The 26,057-nt window shown below is 44.5% G+C and overlaps 1 protein-coding gene and 1 long non-coding RNA gene across 7 annotated transcripts in view; one reads left to right on the top strand and one right to left on the bottom strand.

Annotated features, from left to right (window-relative positions):
- SLC35F3 (solute carrier family 35 member F3) overlaps nt 1-10,372 on the top strand; it is a 256,997-nt gene extending 246,625 nt beyond the window's left edge. For 4 of the 5 annotated variants that reach the window (XM_039532627.1, XM_039532633.1, XM_039532632.1 and 1 more), the window contains 3 exons: nt 3,393-3,585; nt 5,255-5,344; nt 8,810-10,372. In XM_039532627.1, the coding sequence (XP_039388561.1) occupies nt 3,393-3,585; nt 5,255-5,344; nt 8,810-9,054 (528 nt within the window). In that variant the 3' untranslated portion in view covers nt 9,055-10,372. The remainder of the gene's footprint in view (nt 1-3,392; nt 3,586-5,254; nt 5,345-8,809) is intronic. The other variant, XM_039532629.1, reaches the window with a different exon arrangement.
- On the bottom strand, nt 869-26,057 carry LOC120402186. Of its 2 annotated transcripts, XR_005597045.1 has the most exons (6): nt 25,802-26,057; nt 24,539-24,582; nt 5,301-5,332; nt 2,482-2,541; nt 1,687-1,798; nt 869-1,073 (listed from the first exon to the last, which is right to left on the bottom strand). It is a non-coding gene; the product is annotated as an uncharacterized LOC120402186 (long non-coding RNA). The 2 variants fall into 2 exon arrangements; XR_005597044.1 differs by lacking the exons at nt 1,687-1,798; nt 2,482-2,541.

The raw sequence follows: 26,057 nt of genomic DNA, 5'->3' as shown, positions 1-26,057 counted from the left end.
CATATACTGTCTCTCCTAAGCTTTATGCAGGGCAACATTGCATGCTCTTTTTATGGGTACCTGCTATAAGCATAAAGACCAGTTTAACATTGGCAAGAAATATTTATTTATGTTGGCATCATCTGTCCCTATTTAAGGAGCAATAAGTGCCTACTTTTTTGGGGGGGGGAGGAGGGGAATGACTCCCACCAAAGAATCCATCTGCTCCAGTGCACTTCAGCAGGAGCTGCAGGTGCTCAGCACCTCTCAGAATCAGGCACCTTTCATTTAGGTGCCAAATTTTAGCAATCCAAGTCTGAAAATTTTGTCCAAAAGCTTTTTCAAGCTCTTGGCTTTTAAAATGTCTCCATACCCTTCTGACTTGGACCCTGATTCAGCAATGTGCATAGCACAGACCTGACTTGAAGCATTGATTTTTGTGGGAATAGTACATGCTTAAAATTAAGGTGCTAGCTTATGTATTTTGCTGAATTGGGTCATCAGTCTGGGGGCAGGGAAAGCTTCAGCTCAGGTTTCACCTTCTATGAAGTTACTATAAGTTCGCTAAAGATTGCAAGAGGCCTCCAGTTAAAAAAAGAGAAGTCAGGCCCAGATGCTGTAGCTCTAATGTAAACAACAACCATAAGAACATTTTTAAAACCCCTAAACTTGAATCAATCTGTCTTTTGCCCTCAGAAAGGAAGAGTGACCGGGCTAATGCTCCTTTTTGGGGCTTTATTTGCTTTTGTTTCTAGGATTTTAATCAGTTTTTCTTCTGTTCAGAACAAGGAGCATGGTGTGATTACTGTCAGAAATTACAGGAATGACTGGAAATTAAAGTCCACTCCCTCCTAGTCAATTCAGACAGAACAGAATTGATTTTCTGCCTTGTGTTTTTGTTTATTGGTGATAAAAGGGGTATATGAAGACATAAATGTCATGTTATGCAGATACCAGATTTTCCCATCACTAGTTGCAGGAACAAACAGCTGACTTTGGCTTGTTGTTCCAGTCCTCTCCTGCAGCCTCTTCGCCATCTCTGTTACAGACACATTCACTGTCTGTCTCCTCTGTTCTCACTCCTTGTCATTACTCTGTGAAATAACCAGACAGACTGCCCTGAAGGTATCAAATGAGGAGCAACTGGAATTCAGATTCATTAAAGACCTGATCCAGAATGGACTCAGAATAACGAGTATGAAAAGTAGCTGCTTTGGACAGCTCTGACTATGGAGATATTTCTGATGGTTTCCTGTCACTAACATGGTTTTGTGTGTTGTATTAGGATGTTCTCAGCAGAATAAACTCACTAAATAAAGGAGAGACGGTGGCTAATTGAATCTAACAACAGCAGTACTGCTAGCACACTAACCTCTTTAGATTTTACTTGATACACAGTAGTTTGATGTAAGACAGAAACTCAATGTCTTTAAAACCATAGTGAAATAGGAATATAGGACTTGCTATCCTAGAACAGTACAATGGATCATTTAGTCTAGCAACATTCAGGCTCCAACTCTTGCCCACATATATTGCATGTATCAGGGCAAAAGTTGCAATGCACCTTGGCTATTTTGTGCTTTGCTATTCCGGAACAGGAAATGTCTTTCTGACGCCAGCTCATGATGGGAAACAAGCCATCTGACAAGTCACTAGGCACACTAAATGAGCCTTCTCTCTCCCATTCATTGTGTTATATCACTCTACCATATTGCCTCTGACTCCTCTTCTCAAAGTAAACAGACAAGGGGTCGCAAATCACTCCTCTTTGTACTCTGTCGTTCACTGGGCCTTTTCTGCTCCTGCAGCATCCTCCTGTCTGAGATAAGGTTACCAAAGCTCAGTGCCCCCTCGGCTGCAAAAGTGAATGGTGGTCCCTGCTAATGATCAGAACTCGCCTTGTCATTTCTTATAGGATGGTGGGGATGGGTCCATAACTCGCTGTTAAGGGAAGTGTGATAAAATACTGACATAATGAGCCAGCCGTCACTTTCTGTATCTTAAATGTAGCAGGTGGCTTTTTTTTCTACAAAACATAAACAGATTTCTGATTGATTCAAAATGAGATAGTAACACGCCCGTCATCCTTTTGATTTATGCTCTAAAGCTTGAATTGAGTTACTGAATTTTAGCGACTAGCATTCAGTAGAGGAAATCCTGGGCCAAAGTCAGGTTTGACTTACTAATGTAAATGTAATGCAAACACTGAAGTCAATGGTGCTACTCCAGATTGATGTAAGTAAAACTGAGAGCAAAATTGGGCCCCTCTGTAGTTACATAGGGAGATTGCTTTAAAAATCAATGTTTTTCTCCTTTTCTTCCCCACAGACCTAAATCCCTTTAACAAATCATCCCCACCAGAAGGGAAGAACCAAATGTGTAACTCTCCCTGCCCTCTTTAGTATACTTTTAACATGGCATTCTAAGGGGCATGGGGACTGAGGTCTGGTCATTAGGATGTACGGCCTTTCATGGGCAATAGGATTTAGAGAGTTCACATACTTGCTAGGTGAGTGAAGACTGTTGCCAACTGTCCAGTGGCCTATGGGAGTGGTTTGAGTCCTTAGCAGAGAGAAGAAAATTTACATTATATAACCCACTGCCATAATGCAGGTAATTGGCACTCTGGTTGGCAGGTGATTGGAAGCAAAGATGATTGGGATTGAAGGGGCCTGGCCACTGAATTGCCATCACATCCCTCAGGGCAATGACTGTAGGTCAGCGCTGAGGCACATTCATGAGGCGACACGGGGGGGCTGGTGAGCATGTTGGGAGAGTATAAAAAGTTGCACTTCTTTGTGTAATATCTCAGCTATAAAACACCGCAGCTCTTTTCTCCAGCACAAGATTACTGCTCAATTTATTTCATTTAGTATATTGACAGAGCTTCCAATGGTGTGAGAGATGCTTTACACACACACATATTTTCCCAGGCAGGAAACATTATGATTGAAGTAAGGTTGTGTGTACGTCAGGAACCGAACATTAAAATCCTTATAAGAATGTTCTAATGAGTGGGGAAAAAATCAAAAGCAGGAGACTGAGAGGTATGGTTAACATTACAACCAGGATCAGGGCCTAAGCAACATGCCAGCCAGATAAAGGAGGTCATGTACATTTATTTGTTCCCCAATTCTTTCATTTTTAGTTTTATTTTTACTTTTTCTGAAGAGAACATTACAAAGAAAAACAGGTTTAAGGGAATATGCCACTCAGGAAACTTCTTGTATAATTCCTTCCTGTTTTGCAGGATAAAAAGTGCTGAGCCTCCTCCACATACATATTTTATGTTGCATTAGTGGTATCGGCTGCAGACGCAATCCTTGCATTAATATATTGCTGGAGTGGAAAGGGGTCAGCTGATCAGGCATATTTTTTAGTTAAAGCAAATCCACTTATTTTTTCTCTTGCAGGTTTTGTTCAAACTTCTCCTGGGCAGCGCTAAATTTGGAGAAGCCGCCTTATTCTTGTCTGTGTTAAGTGTCTTCAATGTCCTTTTCATCACCTGTATTCCTGTCATTCTGTACTTTACCAAAGTGGAATACTGGAGCTCTTTTGATGTTATTCCTTGGGGGAACCTTTGTGGATTTTCAATTCTCTTATTGAGTAAGTAAATGCTGTAAGTTCATAACATTCTCTGATGGAAGCAGTAGCCAGAGGCCATGCCTCTCCCCCTCCCCGCCGGAAGTTTAGATTTTTCTGAAATGGTGTAGATTTGTCTTTTTTCTGCTCCCAAAGTTTAGCATGAGACATCATCTGGAGGGCCCATTGCACAGCTACAAATGTGGGGCTGGTTCCTGTGATTACTGTTGGGAATAATGCTTACTGCCGTGCAGCGTCCCATTGACAGCTACAGAACTCTTTCAGTAGTAAGCACTGCACTCGGTCCAAAGGGTTTGCAGAATCGGGCCCATAAAGTTTGTCCTAGTGCATACTCATAAACTCTCCTTCACACAAATGCAAAATGCCCATGGTTCTAATGGAATACCCACATGTTTGAAGATGCGGCCTTGTCAACTTTCCCAAGCTAACCAGAGCCAGGCCAGTTCAGCCACGATCTCACCAACTAGCGCTGAAGTCAGTGGGGCTCTTCCCATTGACTTCAGTGGTAATTATTTTTACTCCTTAAATGCATAGGAACCTCCAAAGACAATCTAGTGTGCTGCAGTACTGTTGGTGGTTCCGTAGGTGGCACTCTTTGCTTTAGTTAATGACAGGGCTGTACTGTGCTACTGAAGGAAGAGTTTCTGGATGAGCTGTAAAACAAAAACCTTGACTACATGTGAGCATTGAAGATGCCCTGCCGCTCGTTGCTAAATTAGAGGTATTAACCTGGTGCCTTAGCCAGGTTCTAATTTGGATAATTACATTCTGCCCGCTAAAATGTGTCAATTGGAAATAGTATTGTCCCCTTCTTGTCCTAGATTATAGTGTAGTTCTTTGTGCTTTCAAACAGCCGCCATGTTCCACTACAGAAGTGGCTGCATTTTAGTTATTAAGCCAAGGCAATAGCTTTTCAACTCAAAGGACACCAAAGTGCAGAATTTGGACTTTGGTGTCCTTTGAGTTGAAAAGCGCCATATCCATGCAAACAGTCATTTCTAGAATATTCGAACATACATTGTGGGTCAGACACCCCCCTGGCATATCCTTATTGACTTCAAAGGAGTGAGACCAGGGATGAAGTTGGTTCCCCAACAGCTATTTATTTGTCATAAAAACTCTATTTTAGTCAATATCTTCTCTTTTAAAATGAAATGCTGTTATCAAACAGGTTGAATATCATCAAGGTTAGATTTACTATATGTGCAGCCATTATCTACAGGCAGTTGATATGCAAAAATGCCTGGAAACAAATGCTTTTTTCACCCAGGATTTCCCAAATGAAGACATTCAATTTTAAAATGGGAGGACAGACTAGATTATCGTAGGGAATGGGGACTGTCACGGGGATGTAGTTGTGTTATTGAATACTACTGTGTGATATGGGACATATTCCGATCTGTATGGCCCCAATCCTGCAATCAGATCCCTGTCAGCAGAGTCCTGTTGAAGTCAGTTGGCCTCCCATAGGCTCAAGGGTCTGACCAGGCAGATCAGCTTGCAGGGTAGGGGCCTTTGTGTACAGGTAACTTCCAGAAATACTAACGGGAGCTACCTGAAGGCTGGGGAAATGCACCATTAAATACTCTCTTTGTACTGTAAAATAAGCTAAGCTTGGTTTCACAAGAACTGTGTATCTAAAAATGAAAGTTGTTTTTCTTTCTTACTTTAGCATTCAATATTCTATTAAATTTTGGAATTGCTATTACATATCCTACCTTGATCTCTCTTGGAATTGTACTCAGCGTCCCTGTCAATGCAAGTAAGAATTTTTAACTTCCTTTTTAATTTTACTATATATACAAAGCCTCTTAATGTTTAAACATTCAACAGAACTAAAAACTAAGAGCTTATCAGAGGTGAATATAATGATGTTTTGTATCCACACCCACAAAAAGCAGAGAACAAACTGGTTAAAACAATATATATTTTCCTGCATTACATATTGTAAGATTGTTCTTTAAACCACAGACCTTCCAAAGAAGATAGGATACTGAAAAATAAACCTGATTTGAAGTCAGTCATCCTTGTGATTGGATGAAAACTAATAGCTGAAGAAATGTTCTGCTAATTGAGTTCTTCACCAGTTCAAGGGAACGTGCCTAATGCTAAACATACTTAGACCAATCATATTACATTTCAAAATAAAATTCTGAGAAATCACGCTGGGAGGTGTATAATAGTAACAGGGGTGCTGGAACAATTTGTACAGTGGGGGTGCTGAGAGCCATTGAACCAAACTGTAAACCCTGTATATAATGGAAACACAACAAGTCACGGGGTGCTGCTGTATCCCCCACGCCCGTAGCTCCAGCACCTATGAATAGTAATAGTTCAGCCTTGGGCAAGTAAAATATCATTGGTGTTTAACATCCTCAATCATTATGGTAAAGATTAGGCAAGTACATTTTGGCATGGGCTCGTAAATTTTTATGACAATTTTGTAAGTCTTCAACCTATAGCCCCTCTGAAGCAAGACTTTCCTGAGAGATAAGGGATAAGCAAGAGCAGCCACAGAAACTGGTGCCTGGCCTGGAGTTTAAGGGGCGAGCTGGTCAGAAAATGGTATTTTCTGTGAAAAATGTCTAAAGAAATTTAAAAAATTCTGAGGTTTCAACAAAATAACAAAAACAGTTACCAAAATTCAAAAATATTTTTGTCGTCTTAAAAAAATATTGAAATTTTTGAATGAAACAAAAAACTTCCGTGCAAATGTTTGCTTTGGGGGAAAAAACAAAACAAAAAAAGTTTAAAGAGGAGAATTTCAACCAGCTCTATTTATGGGGCTCTGAACCTCCCTTCCATTAGGCAGTGCAACACCAGCACGTAATGGGAGAAGAATTGGCCACACTGGGAATCCTCTGTTGGCCTCTGCCTCCTTTCTTCTGTAGGAGAATGTGTCTGCCAGCGGGTTTCCCCTCCACTGCCAGGGTTACAAAAGGAAACTGGTAAAACTAAACACTAACTCCCACACCGGTCCCAGGGAAATGGAGACCATTCCAGCAGCTTCTCTGATTCAGAATCTGGGGAAACAGAATGTGCCTGTCCATTGCCTCTCCCCTCTTGGCTCTTCATAGTGGGGAAGGTGGTTAGGAGCACCAGAGTTGTCCTCCAGCTCCTCACTCTGTGCATGCACCCACTCTCTGTCTCTCACATACACTTGTTTAGCTGGCTCTGGGCCTGTGGGGGGACATAAGCTCCTTTCAGATACATTTATTCTCTTCCCCAAGTCTCAGCACACAAGGTGATGCAGAATCACTTCTTTGCTTAACATCAGCACTCATGAGGCCATATAGTCACCAAGCGTGGTTAGCTCCCCTCTCCTATTCGTTTTTAACCACAGGCTTGTGTATAGCTTGAGGCAGCTAAGGCCCAAAGCTCCTCTCCCCAATGCACAGCTGTGCAGGGGAGAAGATGTGAGGTGCCAATGCAGTGACTGCTCATTACTGCCCTGCAGTCTCCTGCACAGCAGAACTGCCCCGGGTCCTCTGCAAGAGCACTTTCAGCAGATACTCAGGAAGAGGGAAAGCATGCATATCAACCACCACGATGCAACAGGCACTCTGAAGTGAGATTGGGAATGCAATACATATGGGAGGCTTTGGCATTTAAAACTTACAAGTAAAAGTAACTCTTAAGGGAAATAAAATTTGAGGCCAAAAACTTTCTAGTGGAGCCTTCAGAAGGTAAGACGTGGTTCTCACCAGTGAGACAACAATGTACCCCAACATTATAGTATTGTAATTACAAGAGCTCTTTACTACAATGTGTTGTGCTGCAAAGTTTATTTCATAATAAGGCGATGTGATAAAACAGTTAGCAGAGGCCTTGCAAACTAAGAGCCTTGGGTTCTACTCTCAGTTCAGCCACTGACTCACTGTGTGTCCTAGGGCAAGTCACTGGGTCTCTGGGGGCCACAGCTTTCTCATTTCTCTAATGGAGCTAATGCTTACCTGTCTTTGTACGCCACTTTGAGCTTGTCTGCTGCAAAGTGCTATGTAAATGTGAAATATTGTTACGTGTTCAGAGCAGACCTTTGTGCACCAGGGTTGCTAAATCTTGTCATACCAGGGCTGCACATTCACACACTAGCAGCTGGTCCAGTGCAGCTCTACCCTAGCATCTTTTGTGCTTCCTCCTGTGGTGCTTTCCAAAAGGCACTGCAGGGATCAGTACAAAGGATTGTGGATCACAGCCAGGATCTGAGGAGGGTGGTCGCAAGTGGCCTACCAAATCTGCCTCAGTGGCGGAAATACAGGGAATAGGATCAGGTGCATACCTCTCCTCCCCCCAAACCCCAGACACCTGCTTGTCGCCATCTTGAGAGTCACAACCCAGAAGTAAAAACACACTATTCTGATAGCTTTGCTTGGAACTAGTGACCATACTGTTTATGCAATGTCCTTTGCCATTTAATCCAAGTGTGCGACTATTTACACTTAAACAATGAAAGTAAAAGCCTAACCTCTTTGCTATAATGAATAATCCAGCTAAAAGAACCTCCAAAACCCAGCACATTTTGAGCTTCTTAGGATATATCTGTGCTGCAAAAAGGTGTCTTCTTAACTCAGGTTAAAATGACAGTGAAAACACATCAGCTTTTCACACATGATGGCAGCGTGTGTTCCTCCTCTGGTTCCCCTATAGGTTGAACTCAAGCTGCTAATTCAAATTCAAAGCTGAGTTGCCATGTCTTCACTGCTGTTTTAACCCGAGTTAAGAATATGGTTTATTTATTTGCTTATTTTTCCCCTCAGCATCTCCAGGTTCAGGAGGTGAAAGAGATGCACACCTGAGCTGTGGTGTCAGGAGTCTTTATAAAGCAAGGATAGGCAGCAGGACTTGCTATACCTTTAAGTAGCCGCCTGTCAGTACTGGCTAGTGTGCAGGGTGAAAGGTGCAGTGCAACACAGCACCCCGGCTCTATTTAAGGCAAATTCTGGCTGCTCTCTGCCCTTGGTAATCTGGACTCACTGAATGCCCAGGTTAAACTAACGGGGAGAGCTCTAGACCCATAAGTCTGTCTCTAACAGGCTTGTTCTCCAGTGTTTCATGTCCAGAAGTGCACTCATTCTAAGCGAGCGAGACCCCACCTGTATTAAAAGCCTGCCCTGTGCTGCTTCTCTGCAAGCAATGTACTGCAGACTGTATGTGTGGAGGGGGGGGGGTGAGATGCTGCCCCAACGCCATGTCCCTTTTAATAATATCAGTTCAATGTTTCATACAGTTGTTGATCACTACACGAGTGAAATTGTCTTCAACAGTGTCCGTGTAATTGCCATTGTCATCATTGGCCTGGGCTTCCTCTTATTGCTTCTACCAGAGGAATGGGATGTCTGGTTAATGAAGCTCCTCACCCGCCTCAAAGTGCGGAAGAAGGAAGAGATCCCCGAGGGGAATGGAGACATTGTTTCAGGACTGCAGAGCAAAAGCAGGAGAACTCGCCCTTCCATGTCATCCTTCGCTCATTAATGTTATTTTTATTGAAACTCTGTGATTAACATTGTATGTTCTGATCCAAGGGTCTTTTCTTGCGAAGCACATACGTCCAGTATAGTGTACATACCTGTACAGTTTTTGATATGATACAGTCTAAGGCATCAAGTTTTGGCATGTCCAATTTGCTTGCACTTTTTTCACATCGGACCTTTCACTTAGAATTACCACTTTAAAAAAAATCAAAAGAAGAACCTCTCTCCTCTTTTTCAGTGAATGTAATGTATAGTCAAATTATCTTTGCTTATATCATTTTAAAGATCAATTTTCATGAGAAGCAGGGCAGATATTTTGAACATTAGAAACTGAATGACACATCACACACTGTGATTTAAAATGAGCAGATGCTATGCTACGTCATATGTTTATTTTCTACCAGAGCTATACTTGTAACTTTAAAAGTTTTCAAAAAACCAAAAGCAAATCTTTTTGGGAAGGTGGGAGAGAAGAGAGAGAGAGAGAGATTAGGAAACTGCTCTGTGAAGATGAGTGCACTTTGTGCTAGGACAAGAGTGAGGTTAATGTGCTGAAAGGCTTGCACTGAAGTAATACAGGAGAAGCAAAGAGCCCAGTCTCCTTATACTGCACATGACTGCGCTCCACGTTTAAGATCATGCAAGAGAAATACAGTGCCTTCTACAGAATCCTAGTCTTTAGCCGTGTAGAACGGGTCACTCTGAAAGTAACTTCTGTCATTTTACAGTATGGGGGGCCCCAGTGCTCCTAAAACTCCCACGGAAGGCAACAAGTGCCCACTGTCAGTCACAGACTTCATTGGGAATTTAGGGGGCTCAGAGACTGCAAGTTCATGCTCTGTGCACCTGAGTCTCTGCTCACTTGCACAGATTTTACCCCCATGTGGAGTTACTCTTGATTTACACTAGTGTGAGTAAGAGGAAAATTTTACTTGAAATAAAATGAACAAGGAAGCTGACAGCCAGGTCTAGAGAAACACGGTTCATGATGTACAGTTTGAGCCCAATGAGGTGAATTGCTAGTTGCTTTCACTCTGCAGTTGGGAGTTTTAAAAAGAAATGTACGATATTTACATCAAATGTAATGTAACACCTTTTTATGAAACTTGTAAGCACCAGGATGTTTACTTATGCGATTTAGGTTCGCCATTAAATTTCTATCTGTGATAGATCACATGCTATGTAAAAAGGAAAAAAAAGTTATAGTTTACTATTTTTGAAGTTTACATTGTTGCATACAAAATAAAAATGTTATTTTCAACGGTTGCCATAAGCTGATGGTACCTGCTGTCACAGAGGCATACTTTGTGTCAGGCAAGTGTGGCGTTCACTTTGAAACTTTTTAGCAAATGAATTTCAGAGTCCATTATCTGTTTGGCAAAACTAATTAATAAAAGGTTTTAAAAAAATCCTAAGTCAGTGACGTCTGTGTTTTTTCTTCCCACTGCCTCCCCCAAGTTAGATAATTTTTTACTTCAAGGTTCCCAAGACACAGACAAGGTTTTCATTACTTTCATTCTTTCTGTTTGAAATACTTTAGCAAAAGTGATGAAGAAGGAGGGAGATGAAATACAAAAATATGGCCTCAATCCTGCAAAGAAATCTACAACCACAGAGGCTTACCTTCCCCATGCAGAGTCCCACTGACTTAGGCTACAAAACTACATGCCTGCGCCTCCGAAGAGAGTCATAAGTGTGGTCTCATACTGCCACCTGGAGTCCCATGGAAGTCAATAAGACTCCCTGTGGGTGTAAGGGGCCATTACTGACTGATCCCTTTGCAAGAGCGGGACCCATAATACACAACTGTGGGCCAACTGTGGCCAGGATACTGTATTTAGGCACCAGTCAGAAAACCATAAGCCCAACAGGAGGAACATAGGGTAAAAGTTGTCCATCCAAAGCCTGACATCTTTGAAAGCACCAGGGACGGTGGTCCATAGGCCCTTTGTGACTAATATTTCTGATTCAGAACATGGTCCACAATATTGTCTATGTACATACCCACATCTCTCAAGACCTTTAAATGCCCACTACTACAGAGATTTGTATGTGCTAATAATAATCTGTGGGGGAGGAAGCCTGACTGGGCAAGTGGGTGCTGCCCCGGGCAGCGGATGGAGCCCCCCCCCTTAGGGGAGGCTAGCTCCCGGCTGTGTATCTTCCCCACCCCTGCAGCTGGGGCCATGAGTTCCCCCACCCCCCGCCAGAAGTCCCGCATGCTCCCTCCCTCGGCCAGAGGAGAAGTCCTGAGTGCCCCCTCCCTCGGCCAGAGAAGTCCTGGGCCAGTCTGTGTGCCATGCCTCCCCTCCCCATACCCCAAGCCACTGCAGGGAAAAGCCCCTCAGCAAGCTGCCTTTGGGGGTGGGGGGGCTACCTGGGACCTTTCCCTCACTGACGGGCTGCTCAGTACCTTGTTCCTCTGACAACCATTTCTGGCTACCTTCCCCCCTTCCGCACTTCAGACGCTCCTCAAAGTCACACCATCACAAACTCACTCAAGGTCCCTTTGGCTTTAGCAGCACCTCTGGAGGGCCGCAGCTTCTCAGGCCGGCACAGCCTTCCTTTAAACCTGCAGTGGCCAGACATTCAAAACACAGACATTTCCAGGATGGAATAGGCTAGTTCCAGACGTTGGCGCCCGGGAAGAATTCCTCTTACTCTTTTTTCTGATGGATTTACTTGATTGACTTTCCTTCACCAAGCGGAAACTAGGGACCAGCTGCTGGCTCTCTTTGCAAATGGACGCACTCAGGCTAAGCCACTAGCTACGCTTCAGGAGCTCTGCCACCGAAACGTGACTTGGGGTATGGCTAAACTTGCAGCTGTACAGCGCTGGGAGTTAAACCTGTCTTTGTACAGCTGAGTAGGGAAAGTGCTGCAGTCTGGCCACACTGACAGCTACCAGCGCACTGTCGTGGCCACATTTGCAGCATCTGCAGCAGCATTGGGAGCGGTGCATTATGGGCAGCTATCCCTGCGTTCAAGTGGCTGCGACATGCTTTTCAAAAGGGGTGGGGTGGGAGTGTGACAGGGAGCGTGGGGGCGAGAGAGAGAGAGACAGAGAAGTTTTGGAGCCGACACTGTGTCAGCTCCCTGCCTTGCAAGATCCAACCCCTCCCCCACCACTCACTCACTGAAAGCAATTAGCCCTCTTTGTTTTTTTTCCTCACAGACCAGATAAGCAGCCTCCCTGAAACGCCCCCCCCCCACCGCCCACCTTCTCTCCTCAAGCGCCCTACCTCCCTCTCTCTTCAAGCAACCACTAGCTGTGGGCCTTCCAAAGGGAGCCCCCTGCCTGTTTGCTCATTCACTGCAAACAGGAGCTGTGGTTTTTTGATAAGCAGCTCCGGGAGCCCCAGTTCACAACAAAACAAACAGAGGCATCACAACAAACCAAAGAGAGTTTATCTTTCTTTACTTAGGATTATGGGAAGGCTCCGGAGGTCAATTACAGCATAGTAAGAGTAATCACTGTTTACACTGGCACCCCAGCGCTGCAGCAGCACTATTGTCTTTATTCCTCTCGTGGAGGTGGAGTACAAGCAGCGCTGTAGCCAGGGAGATACAGCCTGTATGTGCCTTGCCAGTGTGGACGGGGAGTGAGTTACAGCGCTGTAAAGCCACCACCAGCGCTGTAACTCTCAAGTGTAGCCAAGGCCTTGGATTCGAGCTGAGGTTGCCGCAGCCATGGCTCAGAGTGCTAACCAGTATACAACCATGGCCAGCCACTAGGTGACACACAGCAGTTCTGCGCTCTCAGGGTGGCCACCTACCTACGCTGCGGCCACAGGTATTAATCAAGTCTCTCCGGTACTGTCACAGTTAAAATGGTGACAAAAGGAAAAAAGACAGGAGACCAGCCTGCTGCCTGTCTGCTTTTCTCTTTCTGGCCCCTTGACCAGCTGCCCCTCCCCCGGTTTGGCTAAGTGAGTGTCCTCATGCCCTGGACCAGAGTATTTCCCTTTGCGACTCCGAAATGTGCCCCAACGCGCAGGTCTTGAAGCTGGGCCCAGTCACAGTGGCGGAAGGTGCCATAGAGGGCAAGCAGGCAGAAGTGGCTATGTGGGCTAATTGTCTCTCTGGAAGTGAAAATCGACAGTTCAGGGTGTGAACAGAAGTCACCATAGAAGAAGGAGGTGAGGAATATGCTGGTCAGGCCAGGCATTTTTTTCTCCCCATTCAAAAGGCATCACTGTCCCTGTGGTGGAATTGAAGTCTGGTCTCTTACATGACAGGCAGAGATACTCACCACTATACTAACAAGGAGTAGGGTCAGGTTTTTGCTCCATACAACTCCTTAAGACCTGCTATGGCCAGATTATGCCATACCACAGGCACCACCCTGGCAACACTATCCCTTCTTGAAGGCTGTAGCAACAGCCCTGGGAAAAGCCCTGTCCCTCCTCACATGCGGTTGCCTCTCACTCTCATCCATAGAAGCTTTTGATATGTCCCACGCAGGTTCCAGGGCCACTGAGGAGGTGGTATTGGCTACCAGTAATCTCCCTGGAGTCCAGCGTGATTACTGATGAACCCAGGAAGCTGAATAGCACATACTGCCTCCTCAGCCACCCCAGAACCCGCCTTTGGGCAAAAACTTCCCCCCCCAAAAACCCTGCAACCGGGGGTCCATCAGCAGCAGCGGTACCAAGGGAGGCAAGGCCACCCCCAGCCTAGTATACCCACTGCCCATGGTGTTGCCACAGTACAACATTAACACACCTGAACTTTTCACCCTGTTTTTGGAGAGGAGGGGAACACGCTGCTCACCCAAAATACAGACCCTACCAGCATTGCAGTTGTTTCTGTGGCGCGTTTACAAACGAACTCTTTCCTCATCTGAATTAAAAAGTCTTACATCTCGTGGTATAGCAGGTTTTGCTGTTTTCACATAGCTGCCCCAGAGTCCTGTCAGGAACAATGCCAAAGATGATGTACCAAAAACAATCACTTCCTGTTTACATAAGCCCAAGAAATGGAATCTCCTCTTTAATCGCTGTGTTTTATTGGACAGCTAGTCCAGTATGTTCAACCAGGCATCCCACAGGATTGGAACCGTTTTAATGTCAGCTTCTTAATACATTTTAGTCCTAACCAATGTATATTAAGGCCTTAAATGTCAGTATATTGCTTAAAACTAGGACATTTGCACCTGGTACTGCAGCATCAGTAAGACTTTGTGATATGGTGAATTTTAATACTAAATATGCGAGGTTTCTAAAATCCTTCCCAAGACGGACTAAAAGAGGGAAAGACATGTAATTTATACAGAGTAAATTATAGCTGGTCCAAGTAGAGACGGGGGTGTCCAAATTGGTTGAAGGCAGCAATAAGCCCCAACCTAAATTTCTTCATGCAATGCACCACCCTAAGATGAGCACATGATGAAGACCGGATCCTGGATGGGACTTGATGAAGTGTCAACAAAGGGTGTGTGTGTTTTAAATGATATTTAAGCCTCGCTGTAGAGCTGGGGATTGAGGAGTGGGCTGAGACGAAGCCAGGAAAGAATGGGAATAATTAGGTCTGGCTCCAAGGGATCAGTTGTAGAGCATATTGTACTGGGAAGAGCTCATGAGGTGATCAAGCCACCATGCTGAGGAGGACATTGTGTGCTGTCTGAAAGAGGTGCACACAGCACTCACAGCCCAGGGAGTGTGTGTTGGCAGGAGCTGCTAAGTTGGCTTTTTGTCACACGCACACCAGCTTGCTAGCTCCTATCTACTGCAGGGCTGACACAGGTAGACCCCTCCCATGGCAGGAATTGGTGCTTTTAGATCACTGGAGCTAAATGCATAAGACTCTACTGCGTGAGTTAAAAGCCATATGGCTGTTAGCTAAGGCTGTAGCAGACTCATTAATCTCTCTCTCTAAGTGGGGACAGAGCACCGCACGCTGAGGAGGTGTGTGGGTTACACATTTGTTACATTGCTGTACAGCGTAGCGACACCTGCTGTCTCCTTATTTGCTGCGCCTACTCTCTGTGCTTTAAGATGCGTGACCTTGAGGGCTAGGATTGGGTAACTGGTCCTGTGAGAGGCAAGGCCCCAGGTCTGCAGCTGACCTAAAGAAAGCACTGAATGATCTACAGCTGCGGTTCTAAATTAGCATACAGCTGCGGCCCAGCTCAGCTATGTGCTACAAGCTGGGGGCTCCAGGCTTCCCAGCTGCTTTGCCACATGATGGGTTCTGGGCTCCAGCTTCCCTGCCGCCTGGCGGGCTCCGGGCTCCCACCCAGTCCCACACAGCAAGGTCCTGGAGCCAGGGTCCTGGCTGCCCCCCAGCCCCACATGGTGGGGTCGGAGGTCCCCGCACAGCAGGGTCCGGGGTTGGGGTCCCTGCCCTAGGGCCCATGCCCAGCTCTCCGCTCCTGGCCCCACACTGTGGAGGGGTCGCTGGGTGGAGGGTGCTGAACACAGGGGGTTTGTCGGGGGGGTTAAGTAGGGGGGCACTGTGGTTCTCAGCTTGTGGCCCAGGTAATACTTTGTGGGCCGCATATGCAGCCCACAATGATAAATAGGTTGAGAACCACTGATCTACAGTGACCAGCAATAAGAAATGACAAAAAGGTTGTTCTGTGAGACGCAATTGAAAAGTTGGCTACAGATGGGATGCCAGGGAGCAGAGCCTCCAAGCCCAGGCCTAGGGAATTGGGACCAGAAGAAACAACAACCTGGCCGAGAGCCAGTTGGAAAAGGGGAGCACTGCTGCATTGAGGGGCTGGGTGTCACCTTGTCCCCAGCTGCTGCAGGCCGCACTCCCCACCCCACCCAACAGCTTCTGAGGTGTCTATGCCACAGCCCTAATTGCTGTGCAGCCTCCTCCCAACACTAGCTCTGCTCATCACACCAGCAGCCCCAAAGGGCCTCTCCCAGCCCAACCATCGCTGCCTCCCCTTTCGGCTGCTCTCCTTTTTCAGATGTGAGCGGGACTAGTTCCCCTCATCCTGCACTACTGCTTCCTCCACCCTTCAGGGACCGCGCCTGACAGCTCTCAGACTGTGCTGCCAGGCGTCGCCCTGGCACCAATTCCCTGGCTGTTTACAGGCTGCTGCTCACACTGCCACTAGCTATTCCTGGTTACTATGGCTCGCTTAGTGGTATATCCCTCTCTTCAGCAGGTGCAGACCTGGCTCCTCCATCCTGGGGTGACCTGTGGCCCAATCTTTGCCCTCTAGGTCATCATGAAATGTGTGTGTGGAGGCCAAGGGGACCCAGCAATGAACCAGCAGGCTCATTAAAACAGTGCATGAAATAGCTCTATGGACAGTACATAGCATCACAGTGTCTTAGTCACTTATTTCCCCTGCTGCAGAACATAGTGCTGATTATTTCAGTGAAGTAGTGACAGGCACCCTGCTCCCCCACAAGTCTTTTTTCAGTCTGTTTTTTGTAGCATTGCATTGTGGCAGGCTCCTGCTTTTATCAGTACTTTTAGTCCTGGGTCTCAACACTTGATATTTTTACAGTGACTGTGCGAGCCTTTTATCGGCCCATGATTTGGAGTTATGCTCATTATTTTGAATGTTTCTTCTGTTCTGTCGAAGCTGGCTGTGTTTGTGTCAGCAGGGAGATGCTATGGGGAACAGCTGCAAAGAGACCCAGAGTCAGCCAAAATATTCAATGGAAGAAGTTAAGAAATTGAAAATTTACTTGAGCCTCACGACGCCCCACAATCTGAGGGCATGGGGTACATTAGTGAGATTTGAAGAGCACAAAGTGCCAGGATAGGGAGAGTGCTCCCTATGACTCAGAATGGATGAGCCTCCTGCCCCCAACCCCACACTCAGTAATTCCTTAAGATCTCCTGACTTCAAGGACTCTGAGCGGGAGTTTGTGATAGATCACCTCACAGGGAAGAGCCTCAGCTCCCTCAACAGTGCCATGAGGAGGAGGAACAGATTGAGCAACCCCTGCGGCGCTCTCTGCCTCATGTTCTGATGAGGCAGCAGCATCTGTCTCATCACTGCCACCAAATCACTACCCGAACAATTTCAGGACCTCCTAAGGAGGATTGCAGAGCCTCTCCTGATTGCCCTGGAGAATGTTCAGGACCCTACCCACAAGGTGTCCATATTACAGGCCTTAGCAAGGTGGAGCTCTAATCAAGGAAGCCATATTGGAACTGATCAAAGCAGTTTGGAACACTCCAGCCACCTGTGTCCTGACTCCAAAAAAAGTTGGAGAAAAAGTACTTTGTTTTCTCACTGCACCCTGAATTCCTTAGTTGTCCAGGCAATCACTGATCACAATACACTGCACCAATCTAGATCCATCCCTTCCAACAAAGATGCCAGAAGATTGGATCACCTCAGAAGAAAAAGTTTTTCTTTCACCAGCCTACAATTTCATAGAGCATATTAGCAGGCACGGATGTCTAAATACAACTTTATTAAGGATAATAAATTGAGTTTGCTAATAAGCTTCCACAGGAGTTCAGGCCTCAGTTGCCGGCTATTCTTGATGAGGGAAAGCTGATAGCTAGGTCACCCCTCCTGGCATTGTGTCCACTACATCCAACAGCTTCCCAATCCATGGTGACTGCAGTTGTCATGAAGTGGGTTTCATGTCTTCACTCCTCTGGTTTTCCCAAGGAAGTTCACGCTACATGTAAGACCACCCCTTCAAGGGCAACAATCTGCTTAGCAAAAAAATCAGACTAGTTGTTACACACCTTCAAAGACTTCTGTGCAACTCTCCGCTCCGTGGGTATTTACATCCAGCACCTCGGAGGAAGTACTCCAAGCCACCTCCATATAGACAACATCCTGCTCCTCAGCCCTGTTACCATCAAAGGAGCAATGAGTCCCCCCAGGAAGCAACAAAGGGTACACCCCCAGTACAGGGAACACCCTGCCATCATTTCCCTCTCAGTCCCAGCATCAGCCTCACACCAAAAAGTCATTTTGATGGAACCTTCAAGAGCCACCAACCAGCCTCCACACTACCAGATACCCTCACCCTCTTCGGCGGCCACATTGCCAAGTTTTTTTTCCCCAATGTGGCAACATATCACGTCATACCGATGGTTCTTAGAGATCATCTCCATTGGCTACTCCATAGAATTCCTTTCCATCCCTTCTCACAAGAGGACCCTCAGACAGGGAGTAAACTCCCTTGTCCAACTAGGAGCAATAGACCCCGTTCAGCCTCAACACAAGGAGAAGGGTTTCTATTCCAGATCCTTCTTCATTCCCAAAAAGAAGGGAGGCTGTAGACCCATTTTGGATCTCAGATACCTAAATATCTTCAAACACCATTCAAGATTCAGGCTGACCACCCTGGCCTGTTTAATCCCCTCCCTAAACTAAGGTGACTGGATTGCAGCTCTTGATTTGAAGGATGCCAGCTTTCATACAGACATTCGCCCAATGCACAGGAGGTTCCTGCTCTTTACAGTGGGCCTAGAACATTATCAGTACACAATTCCTCCCTTCGGTCTCTTGGCAACACCAACAGTTTTCACGAAGGCGCTCTCCGTGGTAACAGCATACCCGAGTCACCAGGGCAGCCTAGTTTTTCCTTACCCTGCTGACTGACTGCTCATGGGGAAATCATTTTGGGAAATTCAATCATCAGTTCTGTCCTTTCTCAGCCTCCTGCACTTCTTAGGACTTCAGTTAAACCTAGAAACGTCCACTTTAATCCCCACACAGAATATAGATTTTATTGAAGTGACTCTGGAATTGGCCAAAGCATACAAACCATAGGAGAGAGGGACCTCATCACTCAACTTTGACTGAGCCCTCAGACGACAGCTTGTTCATCCCTCTAGGCCTCCTGCACTGACTTGACACCCTTCACAAGGCTCCATCCTTGGTGCCTGCAGGCATGATTATAGACAGTCTACACTCTGACCCGAGACACCCTAGACAAACAAGTCTCAATTCCCCAGAGCATCCTGGCATCACTCACCTAGTGGGAAAACAAAGAGACTATGTGTGTAGAGGTTCCCTTCCTTCCCCCTCCACTCATAAATAAGCTAGTTACAGATGCTTCCCTATTGGGTTGGGTAGCACAGCTGGACAACTACATGGCTTTATGCTGTTGGACCCATCAACTATCTGTTACTGTCTAGCACTGAAATATTTTATAGCAACTGGTGTTATGTATAGATAAGATACAGCACCGAGGGTCTACAGGACCTCAAATAGGAATATAAAACAGGATTTTCTTGGCATGTTTTTAATTTAATTTTCTTAGGGCTATATTATTTTTTAAATTAAAACAGAGATGAAATGATTATGTATGCTTGAAGTACAAGCAAAAAGAGTTGACATTCAGAACACTGGAGAAACTGCAAAAGAATCTTAGCTAGGTGAAAAATGAGTCAGATGTCCCATACTCAGCTAGAACAAGGTGGTCTGAAAACAGCTTTAAATTAGGCCTTCAATTTTTCTAATATTTCAGAATATTTTTAAAACTAAGCGCTCTCTCTCTCTCTCTCTATATATATACTGATTGTACAACATTAAAATGAGATGCAGATAACTTGTTCATTCAAATGATACATAAGTATAAGCAAAGTAGATGTGAGTAACATTCACATAGAGCCTGTGATACTTTCTGATTCCTTCGGAACAGAGTAAGACCAACACAGGCTTCCTCCTTGTTAATCAGAATTACAGTTTTGTTTTGCTTTTGGATGCACAGAGGAGCAAGGATTGTGTCAGACAGCCTAGTGGGGAAAAGGTGCCACTTACTCCACTTTTCAACATGAGCAGTTTCCCTGCAGTCATTCATCACATTAATGGACTCTCTCATTGCATTACAGAAATTCTGTCACATTTCCAAGCAAGATCAAGCTGTATATAGGACAGAGACGTATTGTCCTTGCCCCCTGCTTTGGCTGAAAGATACAAAATGTGCTTTAAGCAGCCTGGAGCAGGTTCAGCAGTGCCTGGGCAGAGTTCCATCCTGCAAGAAAGAGTTTCACAACACTCTCCCTGGTCAATATGCCACACTGCTATAGGTTTGGGCCTGAGTTTGCTTTCATGTGCAACAATTGTTCACAGCTTTAACCACAGTGACCTCAACAGAAGATGCCCTGTTTAGCACCGTGGTCAATTAAGAATTCCCTCTAAAAGTGGTCCCCATCTAGCCAGTTTCTGATGAGTTAATCAAGCTAGTTTTTATCAGGAATACTTCACCGGTCTTACTTACAGCTGGTAAAGCCATTTTGGGGATGAAGGGATTTTGGGCAAGTAGATCCAGAAACAAGATTCTAGAGCAGTAATTTTCAGCTTCTTATAAGGAGGTTTGGATGAGGAATCAGACGTCAGTATGCTCTGGAGGGAGATTACAATTTCAAAGCTACACAAAATAAATAAGAAGGCTGATCCTTAGCGACTCACCTGGATGACCTGAAATGACATAAGACAGGACGCTTACTGAAAACTGAAAAGAAGTTGGTTACTAGTTCTCCTCAGAAGCTTAATCTAGTCCTGAAATCCTTTATTAAACTCCAGCTGAATCTTTGCATTCAACTATTGCACTTCATGATTCAACAGCTTCACTCATTACCTTCTGTTCACACAAAATACGGCCAATGAAATACAGGCATTTTCCACTAGAGGGTATTGCTGATAAGTGCACAAGGAAAATGTTACACAAATTTGTTCTAAAAACCAGTGTGGATTTCCATAGCAACCAGGCGATCATCCTATCACGGTTCCATCCAAATCCAAAATCACAAAAGGAAAGGGAAATGCATAGATATCAGAGAGAGGCGCTTAACGTGGATTTGGCAAAAATCAAATGACTTTTTTGCAACCAGTAAAGGATTGGCAGCTTCAAAAACAATCCTTGCCAGGGGGTTGTAAAACGTATCGCTGGGAGACATTGTAGCTAAGCTCACTTTTGTGTCTCCCCATAGTACCCTGCAAATGGTCAGCCAGCCAGGGAAATCAAAGCTGCAGCCCACATTTTATGAATCCTGCCAAAACTACAAGAGTTCACATGGACACTCAGGCCTCACTGGGGTCCCAGCATTTAGGCCTTGTGCTGAATCAATAGCAAGTACGATGACAGGGCCAGCCCAAGGCATGTGCAGCCACACATGTCCCCAAGCTCTGGAATAGCATTCCTGGCAAGTGGGTTGACTAAAAGATCTCCTGCTACAAGCAGGGGGAGAAGGAAGGGGCAAGATTTCAGCAGGACCTAGACCTTTTTGCCCTTTCAAGCTGAAATGGAAAAGGACTACTGGTTTTATCATCCCTCAATTTGTGGGTCAACATGATGGATAATCAGCTGAACATGAGCTCCCAGTGTGATGCTGTGGCCAAAATCCTGGCTACGCTTCTGGTCTGCATAATCAGGGGACTCAAGTATGAATCGAGAGGTCATTTTGCCTCTATATTTGGCACTGGCAACTGCTGCTGGAGTGCTGTGTCCCGTTCTGGTGCCCACAATTCAAGAAGGATGCTGATAAATTGGAGCATTTAAAGAAGAGCCATGAGAATTAATAAAGGATTACAAAACAGTGATAGATTTGAGGAGCTCAATCTATTTATCTTAACAAAAAGAAGATTAAGGGGTGAGTTAATTATAGTCTGTAAGTATCTATATAGGGAACAAATACTTAATAAGGGGCTCTTCAATGTAGCAGAAAAAGGTGAAACATGATCCAAGGGCTGGAATGTCTACACTACAATTAAATAGTCTCGTTGCCCGAGGCCCACAAGCCCAAGTAAGCTGACATTGGCCAACTGCAGGTGTTTTATTGCAGGGTAGACATACCCTAGGAGGTCCCAGCCGAGATGCCATTGTAGTTTTTGTTTGGGAACTTCCTTGTTCTTTTAAATTAAAAATATCATACATGAACACTAAACAAGAAACTGAAACAGAATGTCACCATGTAATATTTCTAATGAATATATGAAGTATCAACATCAAATCATATTTTTTACTTTCACAACTAGGTTCAGTGGTGCACTCTGGTTGATTTACTTCATTCTGGAGCAGCACAAAACAGCCATAAAATATGGGCCAGTTAAACTAGGTTTACAGCTGCTTTGTTTTGCCAAGCAGTGAGAACCAACAACAGGCATCAGCTGATCATAGATCTGGAATACTATGTAAATCCCCAAACACTTCACCTCAAGATATTCTGGGACATTCTTGGAAGATGATTACCCGTTTCTTTCACACCGCAGTAATCACTAAAAGCAAATGAACCCAAAAAGCTTTGATTGTTCACAGTTGGCTCATCTCACAAATCTTCTGGGATCAGACAGGATTTCTGTCTTTCCAGAACACTATCTTTAACTAGTTTGATATGAGTAATCTACTTTCTTATGTTATGGGCACATTTTCTCCAAAGTAAGATACAAGAAAGGCATGCTTAGAATTCTTACAGTAGCGGCAAGAAAATTATCACAATCATTATTAGAGCTGAACGAATAATTTAAAATAACTAAAGTATTAGACAAAATAAGACTTTTTTTCTGTTTATGAATTTTCTACAAACAGATTGCAAAATTCTCCAGTGTGCTCATTCTACAAAATAATTTTCAAATTTCTACAGTGAATAATTCATGGTCTGGAGGTCACTAAAAACAGTTCATCACAAATATCTAAACTGTGCAGTTTCTATTGTGCTGATAAATTTATATGTAAAGTCACATGGTACTGTGTCTGTTCCTTGATCGGATGACCAAAGTAACTGACCAATACATCACAAACTGTGAATTTTAAAATTCAGAATACAATCTGATATTTGCTATCAGCAAAAAGTCCTGTAGTTGAACCTGAAATTCACTTTTCTAAAATGTTCATGCTAATAAAACTTTAATTCTCAAATGTTTGATCATAAAAGAGTGGAAAACATTCTCCTCTATTCAATCAGCACTAATATCCAACATTTACATCATCCCTTTAATAAGAATCATAATAAATACTTTGCATTTTTATAGTGCTTTCCATCAGAGGATCTTAAATTCCTTTATAAACACTAGTCAATAAATAGTACCACACTGCTGTGGCTTACAAAAAATAGTCCAGCTATCACTGCATGTTTAAATAAAATTGCAAGAGATTAGAATTTGGATTGCATCAAAGCATGTATTAGGAAATGAGCAGAGGCAGTTTCCCCCTCACCTTGCTCCACACACAAACAATGCAAGTTGTAGTGGGTCAAATCTTATCCTCACCTTGGGGTTTGTTTTTAGTCACAAAGGGAACTCAAAATGAAGTTAAAAAGAAAAAAAATATCAGTCAAGCCTTCTTCCCTGACTTGCTGGCTTAAAGGGTTCTCCAAGGACTGCTCAGCCCATGTCCTTGGTCCTCTCTACAGACCCATCCCCAATGCCTTTCTCTCAGGCCACACTCAACAAACCATACTATACGTTATCCAGCAGCAACCTAATGTGTTAACAGGATACAGTTCTCAGAAAAACACTGTTCGTTTTGTGTATTGTTTACCATAAACATTCAAATTAAACACAGTGTTAAGCAAAAAAAGATGCGTTTTCATTACTTGGTACTGAATTTTATTTTATTTATTTATTTATTTTTGCTGCTGAACTCAATTACTTGAGATCTTTTTTAATGCTAACATGGCAGCACCATTAGATTTGATTTAATATCTTTGTTTTACAGGCCTGCTTCCTATATGTAATCTAGTTTCCCAGCTGCTCAGCAATGTTGGAGCAAACAGTCTGTTATACTTCTAGCATAATTGTTTTTTTAAGCTCTTTCAGCTAAGCATGTTCTACCTTGCCCAGGTTTTGAACATTGGGGTGGTGGTCTAATTATACAGGGGTTCCTCTTACTAAAGTCCTGTTGAGAGGTCTCCAAATTATCTGCATTTCTTGAGAAAAAAAATCGGAGGTTATCTAATTTCATACTTTCACAGCCCATCTACAAACACAACTGAGTCAGAGGTTACATGGTTACAACATGGTTTTCCCTTCACCCAGTCACAGCAGCATTGCCAGCTTCTTCTTAGTGTATGCGCAACCTTCATCATTGATTTTGGTCTGCTGCTCGGCTCGTTAGCTTCCCTGGCTTGGGCCGGGTACTGACAGGGAGTGCGATGTGAACGCTGAGCCATGCCCACCGGCGTTGCCATGATTTAACTCAATTAAAAAAATATGGTTAAATTACAGTTATTGCTTGTCCATGATACAAATGTTAACTATGATGAATCTGTGTCAAAGGACAGCCACTTCATAGCTGCAATCCATAACTTGGTTGTATTGGTAGGCTAGAAAAGCTTTACCATGGGGCACACAACTCCTTTGGGGGCAGGAGGTGATCCAAGGCCTCAGCCATCTCAATGTTGGTGGCCAAATAAATGGCTGCAGATAAAGTTCCTGACTTGGCTGTTTTGAGGTGCACTGATATCTCTGGGTCAGTGTTTCTCACCTTTTCAGATTGGTGAGTCCTTATTTGAAGTAAAAAAATGTCACAGCTCCCTTACGTTTACAATAAAAAGAGTAAAATTTATGAGTGACCTTTTAATCCAGTGGTTAGAGTACTCACCTGGGACGTGGGTGAGCCCTAGTTCAAGCCCTGAAGCCGTTGCACTGTGGATAAATAATTTGAAAAAGTCACTGGAGTAGGGGGACTGGATCCTGGGTCTCTAGGATGACCAGATGTCCCGATTTTATAGGGACCAGTCCCGATTTGGGGGTCTTTTTCTTATATAGGCTCCTATTAACCCCCACCTCCTGTCCTGATTTTTCACATTTGCTGTCTGGTCACCCTATAGGTCTCCCACCTCCCAGATGGGGTGCAATACGGACTAGCAAGAGGTGGTGTCATCACCTGCCCTGCAACCTTGGGTGCCTCACAATGCCTTGCTGATATAACCCCAGTCTTAGCCGCACACAAACAGCATGTAGGTCACACCCTGAGTGTCTGTATATAGCTGCAGTCCTTTGAAGTGGATTCTTCTGAGGATTACCCCTCAAAGCAAAGTTTATTCAAACAGAAAAGAAGGTGATGTGAAGTTTCAGATTAGTTCAATTAAACTCTGGAATAGGCTTCCAAGGGAGTTAACAGAATCCCCATCATTCGAGGTTTGTAAGAACAAGTTAGACAAACACCTGCCAGGGATGATCTAGGTTTAGGTGGTCCTGCCTCAGCCTGGGGGTGGCCTTGATGACCTTTCGAGGTACCTCCCAGCCCTACATTTCTATGATTCAACAGGAGAAACTGGAAAAGGCCCACATCAGACTTCCCTGGAGCCCAGTTATTAGAGTACTCACCTGTGAGGTAGCAGACCTCTGTTTAAATCCCTTCTCCTCTGGTGGAGAGGGAATGAGAATTAGGGGTATCCCACATCACAAGTGAGTACCCTAACTCCTGGGCTAAAGATTACGAGGCAGGACCTCCTCCCTGTCCTTGGCATTTTGTGTAAATTCACCTGTAGGGCCCAAACTCAGAGCATGCTTATCAGATCAAGTCCTGCAGCTAAGTTAGGCAGAAGAACGCCTATCTTCTCACGGTTCCTGCATCGCTCTGGGGTTTATGCATCCAGATGCCTGGCATGGGGCAGCAATGAGCATACTCAGAGGCAGAAACATAGGTGCCTAGGGAACTTTAACTGCAAAAACATGTGTCAAGCAAGTTTAGGTTCCTACAGCATTTGGTGGAGGTTGAAAAAGGATGTTGTGTATCCCAGTGGGGCCTGATTCTGGGATTTAGGTGCCTAAAGTGGTAATTAGGCACCTAAGTCCTTTTGTGACTCTAGCACCAAGTGTCCCTAGTGGAGAAATGTAATGCTGTACTTGTAAATCTTACCCTCTGCTTTTAAGGTGTGGTGCTGAGGAGTGCTAGACACCTACCAGCTCCCACTCACATCATTTGAAGCTGCAAGTGCTCAGTATCTCTCAGGATCAGGCCCTTGTTACAAACCTGTCTCTTGTCAAAATTCCAGACTGTTCAAAATTGCAGCTCTGCAGGTTCCCATGGAAACAAATTCCATTGCTTTTTAGGCTGCCACCAGTAAACTGCAAAAATGTTTAGAGGTTACAGGCTGCTGGTCTATAAAATGAAA

This window comes from Mauremys reevesii, linkage group 3 (assembly GCF_016161935.1).
Source record: "Mauremys reevesii isolate NIE-2019 linkage group 3, ASM1616193v1, whole genome shotgun sequence".
In the NCBI taxonomy this organism is placed as follows: domain Eukaryota; kingdom Metazoa; phylum Chordata; order Testudines; family Geoemydidae; genus Mauremys; species Mauremys reevesii.
This window is presented reverse-complemented; position numbering and strand designations above follow the sequence as displayed.